The sequence below is a fragment of the Mandrillus leucophaeus genome, unplaced genomic scaffold (genome assembly GCF_000951045.1).
Source record: "Mandrillus leucophaeus isolate KB7577 unplaced genomic scaffold, Mleu.le_1.0 Scaffold162, whole genome shotgun sequence".
Classification (NCBI taxonomy): domain Eukaryota; kingdom Metazoa; phylum Chordata; class Mammalia; order Primates; family Cercopithecidae; genus Mandrillus; species Mandrillus leucophaeus.
Window position 1 is genome coordinate 242,467 of NW_012101610.1, and position 13,151 is coordinate 255,617.

General features: G+C 44.5%; 1 protein-coding gene across 1 annotated transcript in view; it reads left to right on the top strand.

Moving 5' to 3' along the window:
• The window catches only part of DNAH3 (dynein, axonemal, heavy chain 3), a 224,672-nt gene that overhangs the window by 5,303 nt on the left and 206,218 nt on the right, over nucleotides 1-13,151 (top strand). The window contains 4 exon segments of the mRNA XM_011976095.1: nucleotides 6,391-6,495; nucleotides 7,073-7,298; nucleotides 11,574-11,646; nucleotides 12,233-12,407. Coding sequence (XP_011831485.1) covers nucleotides 6,391-6,495; nucleotides 7,073-7,298; nucleotides 11,574-11,646; nucleotides 12,233-12,407 — 579 coding nt within the window.

The window sequence follows — 13,151 nt, forward strand, 5'->3', positions numbered from 1 at the left end:
CAAAGTGCTGGGATTAAAGGCATGAGCCCCTGCGCCTGGCCTCATTCTAATTTTTCACTTCATTGGATTACAGTTGCTGTTTTTGGTGGGACATGAGGTTTCACACCCTGTGTAGGAGACCTGGTCATCTCCCCATTTCTGTCTAAACCAGAACCTCCAGCCCTCCCACTGTCTCATTGATTCTAAATGCTATTTGAAACCGTATGTATACTTTATGATAAAGAGCACAAATCTAAGAGATGGAGAAGCTCAGGGTTAGTTTGAAAGGCTGGAAAGCCCAGCTTTGAGGAAGGACTGGGAAAGGGGGGAAAATTGAAGTACTTTGTGCTATGCAATGCTCTTCCTAAGAATTCGGGAGTGTTTGTGTTCTGGATAGTTTATGGAAAGAGCAGTGGACTCAGAGTCATCAGGACAGGTTTCAATTGTGTCAGTGCTACTTGTGAGTCAAGTTGACTTAGGAAAGTTATGTATCTCTCAGTTTTTTTGTTTGTTTTTCTTTTCTTTCTTTTCTTTTTTTTTTTTTGAGATGGAGTTTCACTCTCGTTGCTCAGGCTGGGGTGCAGTGGCATGATCTGTGCTCACTGCAACCTCCCTCCCAGGTTCAAGTGATTCTCCTCCCTCAGCCTCCCAAGTAGCTGGGATTACAGGTGCCTACCACCATGCCTGGCTAATTTTGTATTTTTAGTAGAGATGGGGTTTCACCATGTTGGTCAGGCTGGTCTCGAACTCCTGACCTCCAGTGATCCACCTGCCTCAGCCTCCCAGAGTGCTGGGACTACAGGCATGAGCCGCGACACCTGGCCCATATCTCTCAGTTTTATTCCTTATCCTTAAAATATGAATATCATGGTGTTTGGGGGGAAATTGAATGGAAAAAAAAAACAAGATATGCAAGCATGGCACCCAAAAAAACTCATTAAGTCTAACTTGGTTTTGAGAGAACTTCACAGTGACCATGGAACATGTGCTTTTACTATTTGGATGGCAGCTAGTATTGTTGCTTTTGAGTATGTGCACATGTATTTCTGTGTTTATCGTAATATTGGTGTTAGCCACAACATTTATAGAGCATCCACTGTGTCGGGTGATCGAACTATCCCAGTTTGCCCAGGACTGAGATGGCTTGCAGGATGCAGGACTTAGTGTTAAAACGGGGCAAAACTGGGAAAATATCAGTTATCCTTCTACTATATGCAAATCGCTCTGTACACGTTATCCCGTTAACCCTTCAAAGCAACCCTGTGAAGTAGGGACTCACATAATTGCCATTTTACAGACAGAAAGGACACTTGGAAAGATTAAGCAACTTGCCAGACCACACAGCTAATTAATGAGAAGAGTAGGATCTGAAGTCTGACCTGTCCAACTGTAGATCCCAAGAAATTAACCACCGTACTCTGTGCTTTTTGATGTCTCCAAAGGTCTTTTATTGCTGCTGCCTCTGTTATTCCTGGAACATTGCTAAACGCCCTCCCATGTTCCCTTCTGTCACCAACACTTCCTGCTGCCCAGCTGGGCCTCCAGCAAAGGGAGACACCAGCTCATAGAGCTAGATCATGCCCAGTCTTGTATGTGGGCACTGCGGAGGCCCCTCCTTCCCTTAGCAACAGACGCCGAGACTTGGTTACTGTGCCCAGTGCCTGCATACAAGCACTGCCAGTGTTAGAGTCCAGGCAGGAGGAGGGAGAACAGTTCGGGCTGCCAGGATGTTGTTTGGAGGGGTGAGTCTCCCTCTTCTCTGTATTAATATGTAACTCTGCTTCAGTCTTTCCTCTGCAGTGAACTCAATGTGTTTCTGGAAAATTTCCAAGAGAGAAGCACTTGAGGGAAAGGAAGCGTGGCCACCGCTGGGGAAGTAGAAACCAGAGCTAAAAGCGCAGCAGAAACACAGTGCTGTCCCCTTATCTCTAGCTTCCCTTTCTCTCCTCTTCTACCAGGGAACTCCTCAGGGGGCCAAAGTCTATGACCTCAGAGAGGGAGCTTCATGAACAGAGCTTTCAGAACATCTGGAAAGTTCCATTGTTGGTGTCATCCCCATTATGCTATAAGGAAGTGTGAATTTCAGAGCAACTGAATAGGAGAGGCACATCCCTGGAGAAGCTGAGAGCTCTTCGTTCATTTTTAAAAAATAGCTACAATTAGAGTGGACACCATGGGTGACATGGATTGCTCATGTCAGAAGGTAGGTGTGAATTTTAAGACTTTTCTTGTTTTACCCATTTTTTTTTTTTTTTTTTTTTTGAGACAGAGTTTCGCTCTTTGTTGCCCAGGCTGGAGTGCAATGGCGCGATCTCAGCTCACTGCAACCTCCGCCTCCCGAGTTCAAGTGATTCTCCTGCCTCAGCCTCCCGAGTAGCTGGGATTACAGGCATGTGCCACCACACCCGGCTAATTTTGTATTTTTAGTGGAGATGGGGTTTCTCCATGTTGGTCAGGCTGGTCTTAAACTCCCGACCTCAGGTGATCTGCCCGCCTCAGCCTCCCAAAATGCTGGGATTACAGGCATGAGCCACCACACCTGGCCGATCTACCTGTGTTTTTAATGTGTTGGGAATATGTGGGAAGGGGGATATTTTGATCATAGGCCAATTGGCATGTTAGATGCCCTTGACTGAACAAGTGTATTCATCACATTTTTTGTTGTCTGCTTTGAAATATCATTTTTGCTGAATTAGACTTTTGGAAATCTTCAAGTTTTGCTGTGAAAAATTCAGGAATAGACACCCGTTCTTCCTTTTCCTTCCCTTCCAAGCCCATTAGACCATATATTCCACCCATCAGTTTTGGACTGTGGCTGAACATCCGAATATTCCGGGGAGCGTCTTAAAAACAGAGAGTCTTGGTCCCCCACTCTTAGATTCTGATCCAGAAGAATCTGGAGTGGGGCCCTGGAATCTATATTTTTATCTAAGACTGGAGTGATTCTGGTGTAGCAGGTCCTCAGACAAGCATTTGGAAACTGCCTTCATGAAGAACATGCATACAACATGTGTAATCAGCAATAAGCTGCCCAAAGTGACAGTTCTACCCAATCTAGGTTCCTGAGTCTCTGTTGTATCTCTGTGGAATCACCACGTTGCCATACAGTGAAGTGCCCAGAGGAGCATTTTAAATTGAAACTTAATAAAACTAAAGTGGATTTGTAGATAATAACTAAGCCAATATGCTCTGAAGTAAAAGCTCCTTGAAATTTACCAAAGAGAAGATTTAAGCATTAATTTTTCTCTCTCTCTCTCTCTTTTTTTTTTTTTTTTTTGAGATAGTCTCTCTCTGTCACCCAGGCTAGAGTGCAGTGGCACGGTCTTCACTCACTGAAGCCTCTGTTTCCTGGGTTCAAGTGCTTCTCCTGCCTCAGTCTCCTGAGTAGCTAGAACTACAGGTGTGCGCCACCGCCTGGCTAATTTTTGTATTTTGGGTAGAGATGGGGTTTCTCCATGTTGGCCAGGCTGGTCTCCAACTCCTGGCCTCAAGTGATCCACCCGCCTCGGCCTCCCAAAGTGCTGGGATTATAGACATGAGCTACCACACCTAGCCAAGCATTCATATTTTTAACAAACAATTTTGCCTCGACCAGCTAGTTCTTATGAGAATCTCCATCTCCTCTTGAAGGTGCCACAGAGGATTCTGAGCCAGGTATAGCCAAGAAAACTCTTTGCTCTGTTCCGCAATTGATGCCTAGATCTGCTGATGCTGTGTGTGCCCCACGTGCTCTTTATCCACGGATTGGGATGCTTTCTGCTACCAGCATACTTATGACTGTTTGTGTATTTGTTTTAGTCCGAGCCTATGACATAGCTCTCTTTAATTTGTTTCTACAGAGGTTCTCCTTCTTTCCATTGTGTTCTGCAAAATGCTCACGGTTTGCTTTCTTCATTATCCCAAGAACAGCGTATCTGTCCATTTGCATAATGCAGTAAGAAAGCTGAGGCAGGAGAATCGCTCAAACTTAGGGGGTGGAGGTTGCAGTTGCAGTGCGGAGATCGTGTCACTGCACTCCAACCTGGGCGACAGAGCGAAAACTTGGTCTCAAAAAAAAAATAAAAAATAAAAAAATAAAAAAGTCACTGACTTAGAAGGCAAGCCAGCCAATTACATGGCTGGGACGTGTTACCGATCTTCTCTGCCTCATTTTCTTCAGCTAGAATGTGGGTATAAAAAAAAATCTCGTAAGGTTGTACAGTACCTGGCACATAATAGTTTGGAATAATGGTAGATATTATTGCTGCAGTTCTTGTTTTTCTGTTGTTATTTAATGAGGTAGGTGCTCGAGGAGAGATAATGATGGTTAATTTGAGTCATCTGTAAGGGGTTGGGGGCAGAGGGGCAGCTAATAGCTGAGTCATATACCCCTGCCTCATCCCCCCCCATCAGTGATCTTGCATGTCATAATTTGCACAACCAAATAAATCACATTGATACAATGTTGGCTCATCTTACCTAGGAGTTAAGTCTAAAGTCATTGCCTAAGGTGAAAATCACAGAGAGCCAAAATTGCCCTTGAAAATCCTTCAAACCACCTTTAAAGTGCTGAACAGCAGCACCTGTCAATAAGTCCAGGCCAATAGTTTTTCTTCCAGTGTTGGAACAAATTGCAGTTTCCCCATCACTAGCCCCAGGTGAAGTGGTTGATTTGTATATAGGGGCTGAGTCTTCAGACAAAACCACATGTCATCTCATTCAATAATGCAGTCACTTTCATCTCTGCTCAGGAGAGGTGGAGGGGCACTTGGGATCTGAGAGTGACCGTGGGAGCCACAGGTTTACCCTTACCTGAGGTTTGCTCCACAGTATGCACTCACTGGTTGGAATGGAGGACTCAACACCCACACTGTTGAAATAACACTTTTCCTTTTTGCAGGAAGCATAAAGAGTTGCTTATGTGTGTGTTAAATACACAGAAAATTCAGTGCCACTGCCTGCGTGAATTTCTCTTTGGAGTTTTGCACATGTGAAAATGCAAGAGTCCACCTGGTGGGGTGGCTCACGCCTGTAATCCCAGCACTTTGGGAGGTCGAAGCGGGTGGATCACCTGAGGTCAGGAGTTCGAGACCAGCCTGACCAATATGGTGAAATCCCATCTCTACTAAAAATATAAAAATTAGCCAGGCATGGTAGTGGGCACCCATCCAGCTTCTTGGGAGGCTGAGGTGGGAGGATTGCTTGAATCCGGGAAGCAGAGGTTGCAGGGAGCCAAGATTGTACCATTGCACTCTAGCCTGGGTGACAGAGTGTGTCTCAAAAAAAAAAAAGAAAGAAAAAAGAAAAAAATGCGAGTCCATTTCTTTTAAAGTCACCGCCTTTAATCATACCTGAGGGTAGGGTACTGGGGATGTCCTCAGATTTTGGACTCTCCCACAGGGGAAAAATATCCACATTTGCTTATAGAAGGGAATCCGAGGAGGAGACACTGAATGATTAAAAAATGAGGCAGGGGCCAGGCATGGTGGCTCATGCCTGTAATCCCAGCACTTTGGGAGGCCGAGGCGGGCAGATCACTTGAGGCCAGGAGTTCAAGACCCGCCTGGCCAACATGGTGAAACCCCATCTCTACTAAAAATACAAAATTAGCTGGGTGTGGTGGCAGGCACCTGTAATCCCAGCTACTTGGGAGGCTGAGGGAGGAGAATCACTTGACCCCGGGAGGCGGACGTTGCATTGAGACGAGATAGTGCCACTGCTCTCCAGCCTGGGTGACAGAGCAAGACTCCATCTCAAAAAAAAAAAAAAAAAAAAAAAAGAAACAGGAGTGGAAGGGTTGGGGAGATGGTCACAGGATATAAAATTTCAGTTAGATGGAAGGAATAACTTCAAGAGATCTATTGTACAGCATGGTGACTAATTACCAATATATTTTATTCTTGAACAATGCTGTGAGAGTGGATGTATTCTCACTGCAAAGATAATAACCATACAAGGTAATGCATATGCTAATTAGATTTAGTCACTCTTTAATGTATATATACTTCAATACATCTCAGAGTGCAATCTCAGCTCACTGCAACCTCCGCCTCTCAAGTTCAAGCAATTCTCCTGTCTCAGCCTCCCAAGTAGCTGAGACTACAGGCACACGCCACCATGCCTGGCTAATTTTTGTTTTTTAGTAGAGATAGGATTTCACCATATTGGTCAGGCTGGTCTTGAACTCCTGATCTCAGGTCATCCACCCTCCCTGGCCTCCCAAACTGGTGGGATTACCGGTGTGAGCCACCGCACCTGGCCCTTATCTGTCAATTTTTAAATAAATGAAACATACATAATGGATGGGAGTGATAGGGGTGTTTTGCTCTGGACCTAAAACCTTTCCTGGGGACCTCTTTAGTCCTAACCAACTCAGAGGCTTGCAAATCTTCCCTAATTTCTGAAGGGTGGCTTTGTTCCCATGTCCCACAGATCGCCAGAAGTGACTCCATACATCACATGAGCCACTCCCAGGGGCAGCCAGAACTGCCCCCTCTGCCTGCTTCTGCTAATGAGGAACCGTCTGGGCTCTATCAGGTATGCACACCTGGCTGCCAGCTCTTCTGTTGAGGGTGAGAAGGTGAAGTGCTTTCCCCACTTCTCTCGGTATTTGGCAGGTACTCGTTGGGGGTGGGGAGTTAAACAGACCTGACAAGTGGGATTAGTAGCTTTGGTCGCGTTTGCCCCCAGAAGAGGCTGCAGAAGTGTGGGAGAGAGAGCCATGCCATTGTTCAAAGGTGAGTTAGAATCTGGCCATCCACTGATCTGCTGTGTTATTTAAACTCTCTGAACTTCTGCATGTTTCATTGTAAAATGAAGGTAATTGTTCCTACCTTGTAGTCATGTCCATAAGGAATAAAGGCCAGAGATGTCAATTACCTGCCTCAGAGTTACTGGTGAATGCAAACTATTATCCCTGACATCAGAATTCATGCTCAAAATGGTCAGAGAAGTACAGTTGGTGTCTGTTCAGAAAGTCTTTCCACTGAATGTGCAGAAGGCAGAAACATAGCATAAGGCACTTGGAACTCTCATGAGCCTCAATGTGAGCAGAGCCCAGGCTCATGGGGAGATGTTCCTCGTTGCATCTCACTCTGCACTTCTTCCCTCGTAGACGATCATGTCACACAGCTTTTACCCGCCCTTGATGCAACGCACATCATGGACCTTAGCTGCACCCTTCAAAGAGCAGCATCACCACCGTGGACCCAGTGATTCCATCGCCAACAACTACTCCTTGATGGCCCAGGACCTGAAGCTGAAAGACCTGCTGAAGGTGTACCAACCGGCCACCATCAGTGTCCCTAGGGACAGGACCGGTCAGGGGCTGCCATCATCAGGTACTTGTGGCAGTGTCATACCCTTGGGGCTCTGGAGGGAATTATTTATTTATTTATTTATTTATTTTAGATGGAGTCTCACTCTGTCGCCCAGGCTGGAGTGCAGTGGCATGATCTCTGCCTCAGACTCCTGAGTAGGTAGGACTACAGGCTAATTTTTTTTTTTTTTTTTTGTATTTTTAATAGAGACGGGGTTTCACTATGTTGGCCAGGCTGGTCTCAAACTGCTGACCTAAGGTGATCTACCCGCTTCAGCCTCCCAAAGTGCTGGGATTACAGGCATAAGCCACTGCACCCAGCCTGGAGTGAATTTTTTACTCCTGGGTTCTGATCCTGGCTCCCCTTTTGCTGAAGCTAACTTTGGAGAACTTTGTAAAGCCTCACTCTCCTCCTTATCTATAGAGGAAATGAATGCAAATGGCTAACATTTATAGACAGTTTACATATACCAGGCACTGTTCTATGTACTTGTGTTACTGTTTGCTGCATGATAAGTTACTCCAAAACTCTGTGGCTTAAAAGGACCAGTATTTATTATCTTACAATTTCAGTGGGGGCAAGAATGTGGACATGACTGAATTTGTAGTGTTGACTCAGGGCCCCTCACTAGCAATCGAAGCATACACCAAGGCCACCATCATCTAAAGTCAACTAGGGAAGGATCCTCTTCCAAACTCACTCATGTCATCAGGTCCTTGCTGACTGTTAGCCATAGACACCAGTTTCTTGCCACATGGGTCTCTCCCTTAGAACAACTCACAACATGGCTTCTGGCTTCCCTTAGAGCAAGGGAGGGAGAGAGAAAGAGAGACAGCAAGAGAGAACCCATAGGCTTTTTTTGGAACTTAATCTTGGAAGTGACACCCTATCACTTTTGCCACATTCTGTTTGTTAGGAGTCACTAGTTCTAGCCCATACTCAAGGGGAGAGGATTACACTACAAAGGGGTGTTACCAGGAGATGGGGATCGTTGGGGGCTATCTTGGAAGCTGCTTACCACAGCACCTTGTGTGTGTTAATTTAATTCCCACCAAGCATAGGTATATTGACATAAGGGTATCCTTTAGTAATTTTTGTTGGACGTATGTTGGCACTCTTGATCTGCTCTCTGTCTCAAACTCATTTTTATATTTTTCATTTTTCTCTCTGTGCTATGTCTGGGTAAGTTTCTCAATTACATCTTCCAATTTATTAATTTTCTCTTCAACTCTATTCAGTCTTGAGTTTTTCATGTCTAATGAGTGTTTTTTGTTTAAATGACTATCTTTCCATTTCAAATTTTCTAATTACTTATGGTTTTCTACTTCCCTTCTCCAAATTCTGATTCCATTCTTACTGTCATAACCCTTTCAATATCACTTGGATGATTTTTTTTCCAAGTGGTTCTTACCAGTGTTATTTGTGTATTACATGTACACCCACAGTCTCTAGGATGCTGCTTTTGCATGTTCCTGCTTTAAGGACATGTGGCAAATAATTAATACCCAAATGTTCAAGATCATGATACACAGAACCTTAAGTTTGCTGCTCTAATTGCTAATTTCATGGTCATCATCTTAGTTCGTTTTGGGCTGCTATAACAAAGTATTATAAACCTAGTGGCTTATAAACAACAGAAATAAATATGTTATGGTTCTGGAGACTGTAAAGTCCAAGATCAAGGTACCGACAGATTCAGAGTATGGTGAGGGTCCTCTTCCTGATTCATAGACATCTGTCTTCTCTATCTTCTTGCTGTGTGCTCACATGGGAGAAGGAGTGAGGGATCTTTTTGGTGTTTCTTTTATAAAGGCACAATCTCATTCATAAGATGGAACCCTCATGACCTAATCATCTCCCAAGGGTCCCACCTGCCGAGACCAGATCAGTCAGGGAGACCCTAACCCCGCGGCACTAGAGGAATTAAAGACACACACACAGAAATATAGAGGTGTGAAGTGGGAAATCAGGGGTCTCACAGCCTTCAGAGCTGACAGCCCCAGACAGAGATTTACCCACATATTTATTGAGAGCAAACTAGTCATTAGCATTGTTTCTATAGATATTAAATTAACTAAAAGTATCCCTTATGGGAAACGAAGGGATGGGCCGACTTTAAGGAGTAGGTTGGGCTAGTTAACTGCAGCAGGAGCATGTCCTTAAGGCACAGATCGCTCATGCCATTGTTTGTCGCTTAAGAATGCCTTTAAGCAGTTTTCCTCCCTGGGCGGGCCAGGTGTTCCTTGCCTTCATTCCCATAAACCCACAACCTTCCGGTGCTGGCCTTACAGCCATTATGAACATGTTACAGTGCTGCAGAGATTTTGTTTATGGCCAGTCTTGGGGCCAGTTTATGGCCGGATTTTGGGGGGCTTGCTCCCAACACCCACCTCCAAATACTATCATGCTGGGGATTAAATTTCAATATACAAAATTTCACAAGACATTAGCATTCAGTCTGTAGCAGTCTTTAATGATTTTCTTAGTCCAAAATTATTAATATCTGTGAAGAACTAGTACTAATGCCTCCCAGGTTTCATTGTCCCAAAAATTCTCAGGCCAGCTAGAGTCTTTGAATATAAAGTACTAAGATGCTTTCTTCAGAGCAGCACTGGTGTCTGTTATTCATGTCCTTGCTTGAGTTGATTTCTGCTTATTATTCATTAAAATACATTCGTACTTGGAGGATCTTAAAAATTTACTTTGGCATAATATTGTTATTGCTGTATTATTTCCATTTTGTGAATCTATACCTCGATTGTTGAGTTTATTGAGAGGATCGCTTGTGCCCAGGAGTTGGAGACCAACCTGGGCAACATGACAAAACCCTGTCTCTACAAAAGATAGGAAAATTAGCCGGATGTGGTGGCATGCGCCATTACTCCTAGCTACTCAGGAGGCTGAGGTGGGAGGATCACCTGAGTCTGAGTGGTTGAGGTTGCAGTGAGCTGAAATCATGCCACTGCACTCCAGGACAAGCAATAGAGTGAGACCCTGTCTCAAAAGAAAAAAAAAAAAGGATTTTTTGTATTATCGTTACATTTAGACTATTTTGAGAAGTTCAAAGATAGACACTTTAGCAAGTAATATCTAACTAAAGTTTAATAATATAGTTTTTATATCATTTATTGAATTAATTGTAGCTACCTTGTATTTATTGCAAATGATATTGCTTTTTCCACTTGCAATAAATATATACTTATTGTTTCTTATTTCTGATAATCGTAAAATTTCTTTCAAAAATAAATGTACTAAGTTTATTTTATTTATTTATTTATTTATTTATTTATTAAAATATTTTGAGACGGAGTTTCACTGTCATTGCCCAGGCTGGAGTACAATGGTGCTGTCTCGGCTCACTGCAACCTCTGTCCCCTGGGTTCAAGCGATTCTCCTGCCTCAGCCTCCTGAGTAGCTGGGATTACAGGCACGTGCCACCACACCCGGCTAATTTTTGTATTTTTAGTAGAGACGGGGGGGGGGTTTCACATGTTGGTCAGGCTGGTCTCGAACTCCTGACCTCGTGATCTGCCTGCCTTGGCCTCCCAAAGTGCTGGGATTACAGGCATGAGCCACTGTGCCCGGCCTATTTTATTTTTAATTTTATTTATTTTTTTTGAGATGGAGTCTCACTCTGTTACCCAGGCTGGAGTGCAGTGGCACAATCTTGGCTCACAGCAACCTCCACCTCCTGCTTCAAGCAATTCTCCCTGCCTCAGCCTCCAAGTAGCTGGGACTACAGGTGGTCGCCACGATGCCTGGCTATTTATTATATTTTTCAGTAGAGATAGGGTTTCGCCATGTTGGCCAGGCTGGTCTTGAACTCCTGACCTCAGGTGATCCGCCCACCTCAGCCTCCCAAAGTACTGGGATTACAGGCGTGAACCACCACGTCTGTCCAAATGTACTAAGTTTAAATGCCCAAGTCTACTTAAAGATACATATTAAACAGTAATGTAACAGGTGTTTAGAAAATAGAGTATACAATATTGGAGAATACATGAAACGAGCAGTTGTTAATTCTTGCCAAATGTATGGATGAACGGAAGATATGCACATCCCCACTCTACAATTGAGGAAGCTGAGGTCCGGAGTGACAAAGCCAGTTCTTCAGGGTCACACAGGTAATCAGTGATGCACATGGGACCTCAGCCCACATCTCCTGCCTCGTTGCACCATACCATGTCCACTCCCCTTAGTGTGCTCCTGGATTGTTCCAAGAGTCATGCCCCTGTGGACGGAGAACGGCCCAACGCCATTGCCCATCACTGATGTCTGTCTTCTCCATTCTTCCAGCAAATAAAAGCTCATCAGAGCCCATGAGGAAGAAAACGAAGTTTTCCTCCAGAAACAAAGAGAATTCCACTAGGTAAGATGTCACTGTGGGCACCAGAGAAGGCAGGACAGTGGACTGAACGGAAGAAGGATGTGGTCTCACTGAAGCCACACTCTGTTTCTTGGCTTCAAAGCATTCCCAGATAATCACATTTTGTCCACCAATCACCTTAATCCAAAAAAAAATTTTTTTTTGAGACAGAGTCTTGCTCTGTTGTTCAGGCTGGAGTGCAGTGCATGATCTTAGCTTGCTGCAACCTCCACCTCCCAGGTTCAAGCGATGCACCTGCCTCAGCCTCCCGAGTAGCTGGGATTTCAGGTGCGTGCCACCAGGCCTGGCTAATTTTTGTATTTTTAGTAGAGACGTGGTTTCACCATGTTGGCCAGGCTTTTTGAGATTGTAAACAAAATAAACCAACTGAACAAAACCATGCTGAAATACCTATGAGGTGTTCAGTCGTTACGGTCATCTTTGAGGTATACACACATGACATTAGATGACACAGAGGAGAGGGGCTTCTGTTGCAGAACCACACTCATCAGGCTAGGGAATGTAGGCGACACCACAGCACCTCTCCGGAGAACCAAACACCAAGGGCTGAGCTGTGTCTACTTTTCAGGATCAACTTGGCCTTTAAGACGTCAATCTTCTCACCCATGAAGAAGGAGGGAAAGCCATCTTTGACGTTCCCAGGAAGCAGACCAATGAGTCCAGAACAGCAGCTCGATGTCATGTTACAGCAGGAGATGGAAATGGAAAGTAAAGAAAAGAAGCCCTCTGAATCGGACCTGGAGGTACGTTCTTGTTGCCCCCTTTCCCTCAGTTTGCTGAAGATTGCTCTCGGCATCTCGGTGATTCTAAATTCAGGGAGAACGGCAGAATCACCTGGGAAATGTTTGAAAAACACCAAAGTCTAGACGCAAGACAGGCCACTGGAGAGGGCACATGTTTGTGTGCTTCTGCGAGTGAGAGAGAAAGAGAGTGTGTGTGCATGTTCTCTGCCCTAGTAAGTGATGGAAATTGATACCTTGGGTCCTTTTAGGATATAAGTTGCAAAAATGGTGGCCCATAGGCTAGGAGTGCCAGACTTTGCAAGACAAAAAATGGAACACGTAGTTAAATTCAAATTTTAGGTAATGAATAACTTTTTAGTATAAGTATATCCCAAAGCATCCCATATTTTATCTGGGATCTCTATCATAGGCTGAATTTGGCCTGTAGATGTGTTTTAAGAATGAGGTGGCTGGGCATGGTGGCTTATACCTGTAATCCCAGCACTTTGGGAGACCAAGGCAGGTGGATCACTTGAGGTCAGGAGTTCAAAACCAGCCCGGCCAACATACTGAAACCCCGTCTCTACTAAAAATGAAATAATAATAATAATAATAATAATAATAATAATAAAAAGCCAGGCATGGTGGCAGGCACTATAATTTCAGCTACTTAGGAGGCTGAGGCAGGAGAATCGTTTGAACCTGGGAGGTGGAGGTTGCAGTAAGCCAAGATTGAGCCACTGCACTCCAGCCTGGGCAACAGAG